The following is a 19,095-nucleotide window of genomic DNA, read 5'->3' on the forward strand; positions in this document are numbered from 1 at the left end:
TCTCCAAAGCTCTACTTAGCTTCAGACAGTCATTTCCAAGTGGACCATCGCGAAGTAATGTTTTATACCCATGCAAATGGACATGTTATTAATAAAAATATGACATTTAATGAGTACTTACTGTGTGCCATAGATTGTTCCTAAGCCCCTTTGTGATCTCACTTAAATTTCAGAAAAATCCTTTGAGACAGGCATACTTCTTATCCCCCTGCAATAGCTTTTGCCATATTAATGCTATAAATAAAGCAACCCCCAAAAAGCAATAATTTAGTCTTGCTTATGATTCTGTGGGTCAGCTAGGAAGTGACTTAATGAGCTTACTTCCAAATTGTAGTTTCGTTTCACTCCGTTCTACACATTTTTTGTCCATTTTAGACCATTCCTGAAAATTCTACCTGCCTCTCCATGTTTTTCTGCATTACTTCAACCAAACTACTGCCTTTAGACTTAACTCTCTCCTTTCACCCTGTTAACAGTAATCTCTCTGATATTGATATATTGTCATATGATTCCCCTGAATCTTTTAATGACTTCTTTTTACCTACAGGATGAAGTTTAAACACTTTAGCAGCACATGAAACTTTTGTGATTTGATCTCTTTCTTCCTCTCTGTCCACTCAGTGTTTCAACCCTAATTACTGATGGCCTTTTTCTTGTTTTAGTGCCTGCCTTCTAAGGCCTCCTTACTTTTGTACTTCTCAGTCTTTCTGCCAGGGCTTCACACTTAATTACTATTCTTCAGATAACCTTCAGGCTTTACCTCCTCTATAAAAATTCCACCCATAGGCACAATTGCACACTGGCTCATCTAATTTCTCACAGCATGTTTTGGTTATCTGTTGCTCTAGAACAAATCACTGGAATACCTAGTGACTTAAACAACTGTTTTATTATCTTTTACAGTTGTGTGTGGGTTGACTGGAATCACCTGGGTGGTTTGTCATTTATGTAGCTGTAGTCAGATAGCAGGTGGGGTTGAACTCATCTGGAGGTTTGACTCAGAGTCTGGGATGGCTGAGCCTTAAGTCTCAGGTCCTCTTCAAGAGGCTTCTTCAGCTGGTCTCTCCAGCAGGGTAGCTTGATGTCATGGCTCATGACTCCCAAGAACACAAAAGCAGGAGCTGCCAGGCATCCTTGAGGTGTAGGTCTCTGACTGGTGCAATGTCACTCTGCCACAATCTGTTGATTCAAGGGGCTCACACAGGGCCAACCCAGATTCATCATGGGACAAATCTATGTAAGGGCATGAACACAAGAAAGCATGATTTCTTAGGGCCATCATTAGAGATTAGTTATTAGATATGAGTGCCTAGTATATACTTCTGTTATTAGGACATTACTTTTTAATCATTTCAGTACCAGACTATAGTCGTGTGCCATATAACGGCAATTTGGTCAACAATGGACTGCAAATAAGATGGTGGACCCATAAGATTATAATACGGTATTTTTACTGTGCATTTTCTGTGTTTAGATACACAATACTCACCATTGTTTTAAAGTTGCCTACAGTATTCAGTACAGTAACAAGTAACATGCTGTACTGCTTTGTAGCCCAGAAGCAATAGGCTACACAACATAGCTTAGATGCGTAGTAGGCTATACCATTGAGGTTTATGTGAGTACACTCTATGATGTTTGCATGATGATGAAATTGTCGAACAATGCCTTTCTTAGAATGTATCCCCATCATTAAGTAATGCATGACTGACTGGGTAAGCTTTTTATGGGCAAAGCTATCTTACCCATATTTTTATCTCTAGGACTTTTACAGTGCCTGCTATATAATTCCTCAATAAATGTTTTTGAGTAAAATGAACAGATAAGTAGTGATACAGAGTTTCTTATACATGATCTTTTGATCATTCTTATATAAAATCAAGTTTTCACCTTAGGCTTTTACAATTTGTTTTATTTTATTTTTTGAGATAGTCTCTGTTGCCCAGGCTGGAGTACAGTGGTGTGATCTTGGCTCACCCAACCTTCCCCTGCTGGGTTCAAGTGATTCTCTTGGCTCAGCCTCCCGAATAGCTGGGATTACAGGTGTGTGCCACCACACCGGCTAATTTTTGTATTTTTAGTAGAGATGGGGTTTTACCATATTGGCCAGGCTGGTGTCAAACTCTTGACCCCAGGTGTTCTGCCTGCCTGGGCCTCCCAAAGTGCTGGGATTACAGGTGTGAGCTACCGTGCCCAGCTTTACATTTTTAATTAGATTAAATGTAACCTAAGTGTTTTTATTTTTTTGTCTTTTGTTTGTTTTTTGGAAAACTATTAATTTTGGGGGAAAATAGGACTAATTTGAGGATATGTAATAATTTTTCTGTGCTCTCGTCCTTAGAGGTTATATATGAGAGCTTAAATGGTCACTTTAAAATACAAAGAATTGTGGTAATGTCATGTTTATTTTTTTATTTTTATTTTTTTTATTTTTTTTTATTTTTTTGAGACGGAGTCTCGCTCTGTCGCCCAGGCTGGAGTGCAGTGGCCAGATCTCAGCTCACTGCAAGCTCCGCCTCCCGGGTTCACGCCATTCTCCTGCCTCAGCCTCCCAAGTAGCTGGGACTACAGGCGCCCGCCACCTCGCCCGGCTAGTTTTTTGTACTTTTTAGTAGAGACGGGGTTTCACCGTATTAACCAGGATGGTCTCGATCTCCTGACCTCGTGATCCGCCCGTCTCGGCCTCCCAAAGTGCTGGGATTACAGGCTTGAGCCACCGCGCCCGGCCCTGTAATGTCATGTTTAATCTTTATATTTTAAAAACCTTGGCTTAGTTTTTAAAAAATATTATAGAAACTCTAATAATTAAATAGAATGTAGAAGAAATGTATACATACGAACCAAGAGGATTCTTGGATTTTTAAGTAACTTTTTTTTATTACAAATGAAAATATTTTCCCTTTTGACATTATATAGAAACCTATACTGAATTGTCTAGTCAATTAACGTGTATTTATTGAGACTTAAACACATGCCCACAATGTGCCTAGTAGTGTATAAGAAATTAAAAATCTAAGATACACAGAGATCCTTTTCTTATTGTTTATTGTCCTGTATTTATTTTTAATTTGCAGTGCACCCAAAATAACTTAAAATGTCTTATAAGAAACACAGGGTAAGAAATAAACTAGAGTCAAGAGTGAAGCTAATAGAAAAATGTATGCTGTCAAGCTGGGTACAGTGGCTCAGGCCTGTAATCCCAGCACCTGGGGAGGCCGAGGCAGGAGGATTGCTTGAGTCCAGGAGTTTGAAACTAGCCTGGGAAATATAGCAAGACCCGTCTCTACAAAAACATAAAAAAAAAATTAGCTGAGCATAGTGGCATGTGCCTGTAGTGTTAACTACTCCGGAGACTGAAGCAGGAGACTCACTTGAGCCCAGGAATTTGAGGATACAGTGAGCTATGATCATGCCACCACTCTTCACCCGGAGTGACAATGAGACCCTGTCTCAGAAGCAAACAAAATGTATGTTATAAGTAAGCTATAAACTTTTATTATTATTTTTTTTTTTTGCCGTTGTTGCTTTTGAGACAGAGTCTTGCTCTGTCACCTAGGCTGGAGTACAATGGCTCGATCTCAGCTCACTGCAACCTCTGCCGCCCTGGGTTCAAGTGATTCTCCTGCCTCAGCCTCCGGAGTAGCTGGGATTACAGGCACCCACCACCACGCTGGCTAATTTTAATATTTTTAGTAGAGGTGGGGTTTCACCAGGTTGGGCAGGCTCATCTTGAACTCCTGACCTCAAGTGATCCACCTGCCTTGGCCTCCCAAAGTGCTGGGATTACAGGCGTGAGCCACCAGGCCCGGCTAACTTTGTTTTAATTATTTTAGCAGCTAATGCAAAAAGAGAAACGTGGGTGGACATAATTATTTATAGATTAAAAACAAGGCAACTGCTTAGAAGATGCGTAAATCTAATAATTAGATGAGTTTAAAAAAAAAATCCTGATGAGATCCCTTCATACAGAAGGCATTGCTGTAATGAAGTGTCTTCAATCTGTGTCTTCAGATGCATAGTTGTTCTTAAAAAATGTTCCTTGATAGAAACCAAAAGTATATTACCTAAGTATAATTTGATAAAAGCAATTTGAATGGGAGATCTCACACAAAGTAATCTACAAACATGATTCTCTCTTGTTCCTGGAATGTACTTCCCCCTGTCCTTTTAATCCCTTTAGATCTAATCTCAAGCAGAAATTCCTCTACAAACCTTTTCCACATCTTCCTAAGTCAAAGCCTGCATTTATAGATTCTCATAGAACCGTGTTTAGGTTTGTGACACTTGTGCTCTTAAGTGTGAATCTACTCAAGGGCAAATGGTGATAAAGGCCTCACATTCCTGCTCTGTTTTACAACTCTAGTAATTTTTACCTGACAAAAATAAATAAAGGCAGGAATGTAAGGACTTCTAGACTTCTACCTTGTCCTTAAAACAAAACAAAACAAAAATTTTTTTTTTTTTTTTGAGACGGAGTCTCGTTCTGCTGCCCAGACTGGAGCGCAGTGACCGGATCTCAGCTCACTGCAAGCTCCGCCTCCCGGGTTTACGCCATTCTCCTGCCTCAGCCTCCCGAGTAGCTGGGACTACAGGCGCCCGCCACCTCGCCCGGCTAGTTTTTTGTATTTTTTAGTAGAGACGGGGTTTACACCATGTTAGCCAGGATGGTCTCGATCTCCTGACCTCGTGATCCGCCCGTCTCGGCCTCCCAAAGTGCTGGGATTACAGGCTTGAGCCACCGCGCCCGGCCAAAAAAATTGTTTTAAATTTTTTTTGAGTCTCACTTTGTTGGCCAGGCTAGAGTGCAGTTGTGCGATCTCGGCTCACTGCAACTTCTGCCTCCCAAATTCAAGTGAGTCTCCCGCCTCAACCTCCCAGATAGCTGGGATTACAGGCATGAGCCACTGTGCCTGGCCTAAAACAAAAATTTCTTTGATTTCTAGTTTAAGAAGGGAATTGAGCATGCTGTTAGCATTTTCTCCCTCTCAATTAAAATGATTATTAAGAATTTTTTAAAAAATGGTAAGTCCATTACAATGAAGAGAAAAAGAGAAGTTGGAAGGGCCAACAGAGTAGAAAGGAACAAAGAAGTTGGAAGCTGGTTAATGGATGAACTAGAGTGGATGAATCTGGAACCCAGAATCCAGAGCTTTCAGAGCCTCAGCGGAGCTGGGAGCGCCTTTCCTGGCAGAACCCCAACAAAGTTCTTGGCTAGGAGTTGGAAGTAAGGAGGGTGGAAATAAGAAGGTAGTGCTATAACATGGAAATTAATTTAAAGCCTGTGTGTAAACCATCCCCTTAACCAGCGGTTGCAGACTTACTCCCTATGACAATGGACAGGTTTTTTGAGATAAATTGAACAGAATGCCTGAGAAGAACTGGGACTGCTGGGTATGGCTTTGGGACCCCAGGGTTAAGCCCTCTTCCAATGGCTTTGAGGGGTCCCTGTGCTCGGGCTGGCTTCCCACTCTAATGCCAGGTGCCAGTGCCAGTCAGCAAGCCTCCCATATACACAGAGCTCCCAGCCAACCTTTCTGTTTTGGAGATTGTTTTATCTTGAAAACAGACCCGCTGCTTAGAATACTGAAGTTGGAGACAGTGTTTAATCATTTGACATATAAGGAAAAGCAGAATGTGAATGACAAAGACCAAGAGAAACACAGCAGCGGATCCTCAAGGAAATAGAGGAGAACTTTTAAAACTTTGGTTAATGTCATCTTGGAGACTTCAGAAAGTTTTTGTATTCATAAAACCAGGACGTGATGCTGTGGAGAAAAAAGGAATGATCAAGAAAGAAGCAAGGATTCTTAGAAATTTAAACGTGATTGCTGGGGAGAAAAAGAGGAAGGCACCAGAAGATAATGGCCAGGAAATCTTCCAAAATGCAGAGGGAAATAATGATAAAAAATATGAGACAACATGCAGATAAATAGCTAATATTTACTGAGGCAATTTGTCAGGCATTATTCAAAATGCTTTGTGTTTTAATTTAGGTTAATCTTCACAACTTTATGAAGTAGGTGCTGTTATTCTCTTTTTAGAGAGGCAGGCGTTGATAATAACTTAAGTCACATGGCTAGCAAGTGACAAAACAAGCTCAAACCCAAGCAGTCTATTTCCTCTTGGCCTTATTGTATGGCACTGAAAACAGTTAGAAGCCCAGAAATGGTGCGTGATAGTAAACAGCTCTTCTGTTTTCTCAGCCTTGGTTTTCTTATTGAAATTTAGGGAATAGCACCTTCCTTCTATGGGAGAGGATTAAATGAATTGGCATTTGTCATATGGCAGACACTCAACAAATGGTAGCTTTCTCTCTGGTTTATTCATTCCCCTCCCTTTGGCCAGGAGGGACTATGCCTTACTTAGTTTTTAATTCTCTGTATTCATCACAGAGTATGCTACATAATGTCAAGTGAACGTTATGAGGGTGATACAGTTGACTGAGGAGTCTCTAAAAGGAGTGTTCAAGGGAAAAAAGTATGTAAGAACAATGTGATTCTGAAAAACAGCACCCTTGCCTTTGAACCTGAGATACAGGGGAGTATACCTCCACTTGAGATAGTTGTAAAGGTAACTTATCAGAGAAGTGCCAGGATTTGGTTAAGGTAGGGAGTGAGGGGGATGTAACAGGCTAGCATTTCATTGTGTATGGTGATTATGGCCATAGGAATAACATGAGGAAGTTGAAAGGTAGAGGGTAGGGACATGAAATAGAACTTAACTTTCCTCACTCACCTCAGTGTAATAAGAGTATTCTGAAAGAAGATAATGGGTTTTCTGGTTTTTTTTTTTTTTTTTTTTTGAGATGGAGTCGTCTCTCTCTGTCACCCAGGCTGGAGTGCAGTAGCTCGATCTTGGCTCACTGAAAGCTCCACCTCCCAGGTTCTCGCCATTCTCCTGCCTCAGCCTCCTGAGTAGCTGGGACTACAGGCGCCTGCCACCGTGCCCGTCTAATTTTTTTTTTTTTTTTTTCATTTTTAGTAAAGACAGGGTTTTACCCTGTTAGCCAGGATGGCCTCAATCTCCTGACCTAGTGATCCACCCACCTCGGCCTCCCAAAGTGCTGGGATTACAGGCGTGAGCCACTGCGCCCAGCCAATAATGGGTTTTCTTAAACCCGTATTTTACAACTTGGGTCCTGGAAATACAAGTATAGTAAGTGTTCTGGGAGCTCATATCTAAGGCTACTTGGGTCTGAATCTTCTGGGTAAATAATCTTAAAAAAAATTTTTTTGTAAAGTGTTCTTATGTCTTTATCACTGAAATGAAATAATGGTTCTTGCCGGGCGTGATGGCTCACGCCTATCATCCCAGCACTTTGGGAGGCCACGGTGGTCCTGAGGTCAGGAGGTTGAGACCAGCCTAGCCAACATGGTGAAACCCTGTCTCTACTAAAAATACAAAATTTAGCCGGGCATGGTGATGCACTCCTGTAATCCCAGCTACTCGGGAGACTGAGGCAGGAGAATCTCTTGTACCCGGAAGGTGGAGGTTGCAATGAGCAGAGATTGCATCAGTGTACTCTAACCTCGGCGACAAAATGAGACTCTCTCAAAAAAAAAAAAAAAAAAAAAAAGAGCCAGGCACGGTGGCTCACACCTATAATCCTACCACTTTAGGAGGCCAAGGCAGGTGGATCACCTGAGGTCAGGAGTTCGAGACCAGCCTGTCCAACATAGTGAAACCTCATCTCTACTAAAAATACAAAAAATTAGCCAGGTGTGTTGGCGGGCGCCTATAATTCCAGCTATTCGGGAGGCTGAGGTAGGAGAATCACTTGAACCTGGGAGACGGAAGTTGCAGTGAGCTGAGAGCACGCCATTGTACTCCAGCCTGGGCAACAAGAGCAAAACTCCATCTCAAAAAAAAAAGAAAAAGAAATAATGGTTCTTCTTTTTTATTTTTTATTTATTTATTTGTTTTTATGAGAAGGAGTCTTGCTCTGTTGCCAGGCTGGAGTGCAGTGGTGCAATCTCGGCTCACTACAATCTCTGCCTCCCAGGTTCAAGTGATTCTCCTGCCTCAGTCTTCTGAGCAGCTGGGATTACAGGTGCGCGCCACCACATTCGGCTAATTTTTGTATTTTTAGTAGAGATGGCATTTCACATGTTGGCCAGGATGATTTCGATCTGCTGACCTCGTGATCCGCCCACCTTGGCCTCCTAAAGTGCTGGGATTACAGGCGTGAGCCACTGCACCTGGCCGAAATAATGGTTCTTAATGCCGTACTTCTCCAGTAGCCTCAGCTATCTTAAGTGTAGCTGAGACTGGGCAGTAAGCACAAGGGTTTCTGAGGAGCCACAGAAAGATACCTAAAGATGATATGCACAAGTTCAAGTATAGTTTAACAAGAACCACCCAGGTCTTCACTGAGAATCTTAGCTTTTTCTCATTTCTTTTTTTTTTGTTTTTAATTTTATTATTTATTTATTTTTGAGATGGAGTCTAGCTCTGTTGCCCATGCCAGCATGCAGTGGCACGATCTCGACTCACAGCAACCTGTGCCTCCCAGGTTCAAGCGATTCTCCTGCCTCAGCCTCCTGAGTAACTGGGATTACAGGCCTAGCTAATTTTTGTATTTTTAGTAGAGACTGGGTTTCACCTTGATGACCAGGCTGGTCTCGAACTCCTGACCTCAGGTGATCCACCTGCCTCAGCCTCCCAAAGTGTTGGGATTACAGACGTGAGCCACCGTGCTCGGTCTGTTTATTTTATTTTATTTTATTTTATTTTAAGTTCCAGGGTACAAGTGCAGGATGTGTAGGTTTGTTACATAGGTAAACATGTGGCAATGTGGTTTGCTGCACCTATCAACCTATCAACCTGTCACCTGGGCATTAAGCCCAGCATGCATTAGCTATTTATCCTGATGCTCACCCTCCCCCATTTTTCTCAGTTCTATAAAACTGATTTATCTCTCGACCTACCAGTTAGAAGCAGTGAACTAGGAGGAAGGCAACATTGGGCTGCTAGATAATATTTTTAGAGAAAAATTGGACCTAAATACTACAAAGTACATAGCGAGATGGAGTCATTTAATATATTATTAAGTTGCTTTATTCCTCCCAAGCCACAGTACTCTAATCTGTGGTCATTATGCTAATTCTGGGATAACGATGGAAGGTTAAAAGATGCGCAGAATAAGAAGGCACTGTCATCAAGAAATCAATGAATATTTTAACACTTAGAGATGCAATTTTAGCCACCTGCAGATTTACTTAAGTGAACATCTTTTGATGAGGGAAAGATAAGTGAACCACTGTTGTCCTAAGGAGCAGTGGGGTACTAGAAAGAACTCTGAGGATGGCTTGGAGACATAGATTTGTCTCATGATTAAGTAATAATATTAATAATCCTCAGGATTAAGTAAGAATAAAATGAGATGATGTATGTGCAAATGCCCTGTAGATTGCAAAGACTGATGCAGATTTATTTTTATTTTTATTTCAATAGTTTTTTAGGAACAGGTGGTTTTTTATTACATGGATAAGCTCTTTAGTGGTGATTTCTGAAATTTTGGTGCACTTGTCACCTGAGCAGTATACACTGTACCCAGTATGTAGTCTTTTATCCCTCACTCCCCTCCCACCCTTCCCCCCGCGAGTCCCCAAAGTCCATTATATCATTCTTATGCCTCTCTGTTGTGATACTGATTTCAGATTATTTTTCAGTTTGCTCATTATGTTTTAAAATATTCTCCCAGCACTTCGGGAGGCTGAGGTGGGAGGATGGCTTGAGCCCAGGAGTTTAAGACCAGTCTGGGCAATATGGTGAAACCTGTCTCTACAAAAAATAAAAAATTAGCCAGGTGTGGTGGTGCAAACTTGTAGTCCCAGCTATTTGGGGAGCTGAGGTGGGAGGATGGCTTGAGCCAGAGAGGTTGAAGCTGCAGTGAGCCATGCACTGCAGCCTGGAATCGATCAAGACCCTGTGGATGGATGGATGGATGGATGGATGGATGGATGGATGGATGGATGGATGGGTGGGTGGGTGGGTGGGTGGATAGATGGATGGATAGATGAAAATATAAAATAATAAAAATATAAATATTCCTCAGAAATTTAACTTCGATGGATTGCTTATCTAAAACATTACTGATCATCTCTACAAATGTGCCAATTGCTTTCCAGATTTCTATATTCAGATGAAGTTCAAATTGGTCCAGAAACAGTTATGACCACTCTTTATACTGCCAAGAAATATGCAGTCCCAGCCTTGGAAGCACACTGTGTGGAATTTCTCACCAAACATCTTAGGGCAGATAATGCCTTTATGTTACTTACTCAGGTAAGTAAATGTGGCTAAGGTATGTATCATTGTAGTTTTAAAATTTTGAGTAAACTATATATGGGTGTTTAATATTTCCTGGAGAATTCTAGATTATAATTTTAAAGTATATATTATTATTTTTATAATACAAATTGGGGAAATATATCAGATCCGTAAGATTTTAGAATTGAAAAGTGTGTTAGAGGCCATGCACGGTGGTTCATGCCTATAATTCCAAGACTTTGGGAGGCTGAAGCAGGTAGATCACTTGAGGTCAGGAGTTCAAGACCAGCCTGGCCAGCATGACCCCATCTCTACTAAAAATACAAAAATTATCCTGGCATGGTGACACGGGCTTGTAATCCCAGCTATTCAAGAGGCTGAGGCAGAAGAATTGCTTGAATCAGGGTGGCGGGGTGGACATCCTGGGAGACAGAGCGAGACTCCATCTCCAAAAAAAGCATATTAGAGTTAATACGGTGCTGGATCATATAGGTGAAGAAGCTGAAGCCTTATATATATATATATATATATAAGTGGGGTGTTGTGATTCAAGGTTAGATAGCTATTTAGGATTGGAGTTGAGATTGAGATCCAGTATTGTTTCTGCTTATGATTGAGAGTATGATAGCATGAAATTTTATGAATGTCTTCGTTCTCAAATTTTGCTGGATCTGGAATAAAGATGGAATATTTCAAGTCCTGAAAAGTTCTAAGATTAATGATCTTTGGACCTGTAATCTGGAAACTTGCTGATCCACTCCTGGAGGAGTTAAAGTTTTAGGTTTATATGAAATATTCTTTTTCTGACATTTTTAAGTTTTCACTAAGTATGGGATCCATATAGAAAACTACATAGATTGTGGCTGAGTATGGTGGCTCAAGCCTTTAATCCCAGCACTTTGGGAGGCCAAGGTGGGTGGATCACTTGAGGCCAATAGTTCGAGACCACCCTGGCCAACAAGGCAAAACCCAGTCTCTACTAAAAACACAAAAATTAGCCGAGCATGGTGGCGCATGCCTGTAACCCCAGCTACTTGGGAGGCTGAGTTAGGAGAATCATTTGAGCGTGGCAGGTGGAGGTTGCAGTGAGCCGAGACTGCGCCATTGCAGTCCAGCTTGGGTGACAGAGGGGAACTCTGTCTCGAAAAAAAGAAAATTACACGTATTCTGAGTGTATAGTCTAATGAATTTTTACAAACTGAACACAACTGTGGAACTTTTAACCAGTCCTTAACATATAGTATTTAGCATTTGTTATATGTGTGTAATCTGAGCTTTGTACTTTGTATATAAACAGTTTTTTTCTTTTTAGACAATGTTGTAATCCTATGTAAAAATTGTTTTTAAAATTCTAAGGTGATAAAATACCCCATTTGATATTAGTACTGGAAATAATCATTGATGGCCCCTAGCTCAACCTTCTCATTTTACAAACGGGAAAATTAAACCTGGGGTAATTAACTGCCTTTCCAAACCCTCATAGGCCGGGTAGGGCCATGCCCAGAGCTCTTGTTTCCCAGTTCAGTGTTCATTCTATCATTTAGAAAATGTTTGGTACCAGCCGGGCATGGTGGCTCATGCCTGTAATCCCAGCACTTTCGGAGGCCGAGGCGGGGAGATCATGAGGTCAAGAGATCAAGACCATCCTGGCCAACGTAGTGAAACCCCGTGTCTACTAAAAATATAAAAGTTAGCTGGGCGTGATGGCATGTGCCTGTAGTCCCAGCTACTTGGGAGGCTGAGGCAGGAGAATTGCTTGAACCTGGGAGGCAGAGTTTGCAGTGAGCTGAGATCACACCACTGCACTCCAGCCTGGCGACAGAGTGAAACTCCGTCTCAAAAAAAAAAAAAAGAAAATGTTTGGTACCTTTTAAAAACATCTTCTGTCATTAAGTATTTGTAGTTACAGAAGAAAGAACATTATGATGTCATCTCTTCTTGGACGTAATTATAGAACTCCATGTATGCCAGACACCAAATTATCCCCTTTACCTATATTTTAGCACTTACTCTTCACTATGATGCTGTGATGATGTAGTTTAATATTATTATCCCTTTTTTTCTTTTTTCTTTCATTTTTGAGGCAGAGTCTCACTCTGTTGCCCAGCCTGGAGTGCAGTGGTGCAGTTTGGCTCACTGCAGCCTCCACCTCCCAGGTTCAAGCAATTCTCCTGCCTTGGTCACCCGAGTAGCTGGGATTACGGGGGCACACCACCACGCCCGGCTAATTTTTTATTTTTAGTAGAGACAGGGTTTTACCATGTTGGCCAAGCTGGTCTCAAACTCCTGACCTCAAGTCATCCACGCACCTTGGCCTCCCAAAGTGGTGGGATTATAGGCATGAGCCATCATGCCTCGCCTGTTATCTCCTTATCCCCTTTTTAAAGATCAAAAATGGAAGCTTACAGAAGTTAACATCTTCTTACTAGACAGCAGTGGTAAAACTAAGGTCTCACCTAAAATCAACAGTTGTTCAGGTTTAGTGATACTGATAATAGCAGAATGTACTGGGAGATAATTGTATGCCAGGCATCTTTCTCAGCACTTTGTGTACATTAATTCATTTAATCCTCACAATAACTTCATGAGGTGTAGGTTTTCAAAGTAAAGATTTTCTTATTATCACCATTTTTAAGTAAGGAAATTGAGTCACAGAGAGGTGAAGTAACTTGACCAAAGTCATATAACTAATAAGTGATATCTCTATTTTTCCTCTTTTGAATTTGTGATTAAAATCTAGTAAATAAGTTGATACTCATGAGATTCTTTATTGTCCAAGCAGTTTTAATGCATGTAGAGACGATCACTTAACTACTTTTATTTTAAAGGTGAGATATAAATTCAGAAACCAATAAACTAAACTTTGGCAGTTAAAATGCAGATTTTGGTTCAGTAGGACCAGAATAGGGCCCTAGAGTACTTTTCTAACAGGCATTCAGATGACACCAGTGTTTCTGGAGCACATTTTGAGTAGCAAGGGTTAACAGGTGTCACTATGAGAAAAAAAGAACTTTTCAATATCTTGTTGGTCTGAGATTCCAATATTACATTACATTTTTCACTGGTGGGGTCATGCGAATTAGCCCATGAATTGTCATGTGAAACTTCTTGTTCCTGCCAAGTGAGTCATTTGAATTGAGCATGTTCATTTACTTAAGAGGGCTTTTGCAAGCTTCTCTCTAAAACAAAGTGCCAGTATACTGTACCAGCATGATTTATAGAGGGAAAAACACTTTTTATGAAATGTTATCAGAGGTAATGCCAAAATCAAGCTCAGTTTTGAGAAAATTTATTTTACCCTAAATAGCAGCAATAGATTCCATAGGAAATTTGATATTGCCTGTGTAAGGAGTGATAGACATTTTTTACCCTGAATAAGAAAACTTTTATAAAAAATTGTTTTTCCTAGAGTGAAAGATAAATTTTTATATAAACACCAACTAAAAATATAGTTGAGTTGGCCAATTAAAGTATCTGTTGAGGCTGGGTGCGGTGGCTCATGCTGCAATCCCAGCACTTTGGGAGGCCAAGCCGGGCAGATCACGAGGTCAGGAGATCGAGACCATCCTGGCTAACACGGTGAAACCCCGTCTCTACCAAAAATACAAAAAAAATTAGCCGGGCGAGGTGGCGGGTGCCTGTAGTCCCAGCTACTCGGGAGGTGAGGCAGTAGAGTGGCGTGAACCCGGGAGGCGGAGCTTGCAGTGAGCCGAGATCGTGCCACTGTACTCCAACCTGGGCGACAGAGCGAGACTCTGTCTCAAAAAAAAAAAAAAAATCTGTTGATATTAGAATTTCACTTTATAAAAATGTATTGCTTCATACTTTGAAAATGTATAACTGTGATCCTAGACTAGATCGTGTAATAAAAGGAAAAATGTTATTAAAAAACATTGTTGGGCCGGGCGTGGTGGCTCACGCCTATAATCTCAGCACTTTGGGAGGCCCAGGTGGGCGGATCACCTGAGGTTGGGAGTTCGAGACCAGCCTGACCAACATGGAGAAACCCTGTCTCTACTAAAAATAGAAAAAAAATTAGCTGGATGTGGTGGCGCGTGCCTGTAATCCCAGCTACTTGAGAGGCTGAGGCAGGAGAATTGCTTGAACCTGGGAGGCAGAGGTTGCGGTGAGCCGAGATCGTGCCATTACACTCCAGCCTGGGCAACAAGAGCTAGACTCTGTCAAAAACAAAAAAAACAAAAAAAAACAAAAAAACCAAAAACAACAAAAAAGAAACGTTGTTGGGGCAAGTGACAAAACTGAAATACAGCCAGTGGATTAGATAAAGATACTGTTTTGATGTTAAATTTATCAAAGTTAATTACTGTGATTATGTAAGAGAATATCCTTAATCTTAGGAAATTTAAGAGTAAAAGCCCTCCAAGCCTGGTGGCTCACGCCAAAAATCCAGCACTTTGGGAGGCCGAGATGGGCGGATTGCTTGAGCCCAGAAGCTGGAGACCAGCCTGTGCAACATGGTGAAACCTCGTCTCTATTAAAAAATACAAAAGCCAAGCACAGCGGCCCATGCCTGTAATCCCAGCACTTTGGGCAGGTAGATCGCTTGAGGTCAGGAGTTGGACACCAGCCTGGCCAACACGATGAAACCCCATCTCTACTAAAAATTCAAAGATTAGGTGGGTGTGGTGGCATGCGCCTGTGGTCCCAGCTACTCAGGAGGCTGAGGCAGGCGAATCCCTTGAACCCAGGAGGTGGAGGTTGCAGTAAGCCGAGATTGTGCCACTGCACTCTAGCCTGGGTGACAGTGAGACCTTGTTGCCAAAAAAGAGTAAAGGCCATGATTTATGCAACTTACTGTCAAATAGTTTAGTCTCTCCTCCCAGATAGATGTATATACATATATATATGGAAAAAAAGTAATAAATGAGGCAAAATGTTAAATAATATTTAAATAGATAAATCTGGATAAAGGGTATATGGGTTTTCTTTGCACTATCTTTACAACTTTTCTGTAAATTTGAAATTCCAAAGTATTTGTGTGTCTAAACAAAAAAGGTACAGTTTAAAAAAAAAAAAAGAAGGAAATTCCGAATGAAAATCACTTTGAGGGAAAATTGCATGAGATAGATTTAATATTTATTAATACAAATTTTTTCCTTAGTGCTAAAATTATTTAAAATTTGACAAAGCAAATTATTGTAAACAGGCTCAGTGTATAATCTAAGGAAGTGCATTTTCAAACATATTCGAGTATTCTATACATATTTTATATTATGTGTAAATGTTTTAAATTTAAAATATATATGTAAAATTTTAAAAATATATTTAAATTAAAAAAATCTAAAGCCAATGTGTTTAATGTTTTCTTCTCTCCCCCATAAAACACATAACTGTTTAGATATTTATCAGTTGTTCAGTAGTATCTGAATTATTGGATACTTTAAAATGAATTTTACTTTAAAATTAAATGAAGAGTCATCAGTCATGCCAAATAATTAGTGTCATTTATGATATGATTAATTAATTGGTAGTATTCTCAGAAGGTTTCTACCCAACCCAACATAAATACCTTTTGGGCATTTAGTATTTGCCCATCCTCTAAAATGTAAAGAGAACTGACCCCAGGCCAGAATGAAAGGCTGGTCATTGGCATGCTTATCATCATACCTCCTTTTTCAGTGTTTCGGCTTTTTAAAAACCTTGCTTCAATTTGACTTGGACTCCCCCTGCATATAGACCTTTTTTTTTTTTTTAATTATAACATACGTATTGATAAAAGCACATATTGTAAGCTTGACTTCTAACATCTTAAAGCCAAAATTAGTTCTTCTGGAATTATACAGTACATATTCTTGCTTATTATATATTCTGGCTTTTTTGCTCATCATTAGGTTTGTGTGGTTTGTTTATATTGTTTTGTGTAGTTGTAGATTGTTCATTCTCATTGTTGTATAATATTCCATCATGTGAATTTATGTATTTGTTCTTGTGTTATTAGACCTAATTTTGCTTAGGTTCCCAGAGCTCTCATGCTCTAAAATTCTTGTACCCTATTTTCTCCTCAAAATCAAAACAGGCAATGGAAGAGAAAATCTGATATTTGTACTGTTGTGCTTGACAATTGATATTATAGTTTAGTGAAAAGACTATAAGATTCAAGTCCTAGCTTTGCAACGTATTTAACTAGATGATCTTAGGCAAGTCACTGTACCTCTCCGAACCTCTGAAAATGGGATAATAATGTAAGCCTTATCTAACATAAAGGGTTCATTAAGGATCAGAATAAGTAATGTATAAGAAAATAGGCTGTATACACACACACACACACACACACATATAAGCGCGCACACACACATATAAGCACACAAAAATAAAAATAACAGGATTGGTATTGGTAATGTGAATTTGTTCTTATCTCAGCAGGGGATTTGTATTTTTAGCTTTTCATTTCTGATTGTAGAATGAAAAGTTTTAAGAATATGTAAACATTATCACTGTATTTCAAGTAGATATTTTTACATAATTAGCAGTTATAACTGTTGACAATGTTAACTTCAAATATGTACAGCCTGAAGGTAAAATAACTGTGAAAGTTAAATAACTATCTCTTTATGTGTTTAGGCTCGATTATTTGATGAACCTCAGCTTGCTAGTCTTTGTCTAGATACAATAGACAAAAGCACAATGGATGCAATAAGTGCAGAAGGGTTTACTGATATTGATATAGGTAAGTTCACTATGAAGTAAATTGTTATATTTTAAGTACAGTTAATGCCTTACTTGTCAGCCTTGTTGGAGAAGGAGCTATTTTTAAATTAGTGGCTTTCCCAAATGATTGAAGTCTCTCTAAGAGTGTTGCTTTCTTTTGTTTTAGGGAAAATATTTCTAAACGTCTTATCTTCCTCATTGCCTGTTAAAAGATTTCAAATCAGATATTCATTGAATGCTCACCATATGCATGGCATTATTCTAGGGTCCACAGGAAATATAAAAAAGAGTAAGAGGCGAGTTGTCTTGTTAAGGAAACGTCTAATTGGAGAATCAAGGAACAAATATTTGAAAATTAAGATTTAAAACGCTAATAGAAGAGAGGGCATTAATACCTGGGTGATGAAATGGTCTGTACAGCAAATGCCCATGACACAAGTTTACCTGTGTGACAAACCTGCACATGTACCCCTGAACTTAAAATAAAAAAAAAAAAAAAAAACAAAGAAGAGAGGGCATATGGTAAAACGTGATTTCTGTCTTTTCTAAATTAGATATGTAGAAAATAATTACTATGCAAATTCAGAAAATGGAGTGATTACTTCAGATCACAGTAGTGTTAGGAAAATTTTGACAGAGGAGGTTCTGATATGAGCCTTAAGGAATGGATAGTACAGTAGGTCCTTGAATAATGTTGTTTCATTATAATGTTGATAAGAAAAACGTGGACTCCTGGCGGGAGGCCACTATCTATAGAGTTTACATCTTCTCCATATCTTCGTGGTTTTCTCCAGGCACTCTAGTTTCCTCTCACATCCCAAAGATGTGCATGTTAGGTTCTTTGGTATGCCTAAATGGCCTCAGTCTGAACGAGAGTGTGTGTGAGTGTGCCCTGTGATGAAATGACGTACTATGTGGGATTGGTTCTTGCCTGTACCAAGCCACTGGCAGATGTGTTAAAGTAAGAAGTTAAAGCTACAGCCACCTGAGACTCTGAACTGGAATAAGTGGATTGGAAAATGATTTATCAAGTAAAAATTTGTAAAGTATATGATAATCATACAAACGTTTGATGATAAATGACATAGTATGAAAGTGCTGGGGAAGCCCACTATGTTACTTGCTTTTGAACTGCGTTGTGTGGGAGGTGCTCCTCAAAATTTTCACTTTGTAAACGTTTACTTCTGGATTTAACCCACCACTGCTATAACCACTGTCACTCACCGATTCACCAAAAATTGGGTAAATGATTATCTTTCTTGTCTTTATTAATCTTTCTTAAATGTATGTATAGCTCACATTTGTTTCACTGTTTAATTTAGAAGTGCTTTGAGTATTTAGAAGCTTGGTGGTATTTTTGTGACCAGGAATATGCCGTAAAAACTTAACTCTTGGCCAGGCGCGGTGGCTCAAGCCTGTAATCCCAGCACTTTGGGAGGCCGAGATGGGTGGATCACGAGGTCAGGAGATCGAGACCATCCTGGCTAACACGGTGAAACCCCATCTCTACTAAAAAATACAAAAAACTAGCCGGGCGAGGTGGCAGGTGCCTGTAGTCCCATCTACTCGGGAGGCTGAGGCAGGAGAATGGCGTGAACCCGGGAGGCGGAGCTTGCAGTGAGCCGAGATCCAGCCACTGCACTCCAGCCTGGGCGACAGAGCGAGACTCCGTCTCAAAAAAAAAAAAAAAAACTTTTGTTTGTATCAGCTCATCAGAAAGCAAAGGTAAAATTGCTTTCGTTAGACATTGTTTCATTTGAAGTCACAGTTTCCAAGAACCCATAGGTTGAGGACTTACTGTATTTGGATAATGGAGAGGGGAGGGCATTAGGGGCAAGTGGAACCTCAGGTATAAATGAGGAAGGAGATGCAAGGCAGGTTAAACCCAGGTGATAGAGGACCATCTAATGATAGGCTAATGATGTACATTTTGTCTTGTAGGAGAGTAGAGAGATCTAATCCAGGCCCATGGCTTTAAATACTATCTTTATGATGATAACCCAAAATATGTATCTTCAATCCCTGTCTTCTTCTTGGCTACAAACTCATATACCCAACTGTCTACTTGACATCCTCATTTGGAGATTTTATAGGCATTTGAAACAGAACAGCCAAAGGAGAACCATTGATTCCCCTCACTGTCTGTTAGGTCTC

At 40.1% G+C, this 19,095-nt stretch overlaps 1 protein-coding gene across 2 annotated transcripts in view; it reads left to right on the top strand.

Moving 5' to 3' along the window:
• BTBD1 (BTB domain containing 1) overlaps positions 1–19,095 on the top strand; it is a 56,898-nt gene that overhangs the window by 4,767 nt on the left and 33,036 nt on the right. For both annotated transcript variants that reach the window (XR_012415281.1, XM_005560302.4), the window contains exons 2-3: positions 10,131–10,287; positions 16,855–16,960. Coding sequence is in view for 1 of the 2 variants with exons in the window: in XM_005560302.4 (XP_005560359.1) it covers positions 10,131–10,287; positions 16,855–16,960 (263 nt within the window). In the remaining variant the exon portion in view is untranslated. The remainder of the gene's footprint in view (positions 1–10,130; positions 10,288–16,854; positions 16,961–19,095) is intronic.

The sequence above is a fragment of the Macaca fascicularis genome, chromosome 7 (genome assembly GCF_037993035.2).
Source record: "Macaca fascicularis isolate 582-1 chromosome 7, T2T-MFA8v1.1".
NCBI lineage: Eukaryota > Metazoa > Chordata > Mammalia > Primates > Cercopithecidae > Macaca > Macaca fascicularis.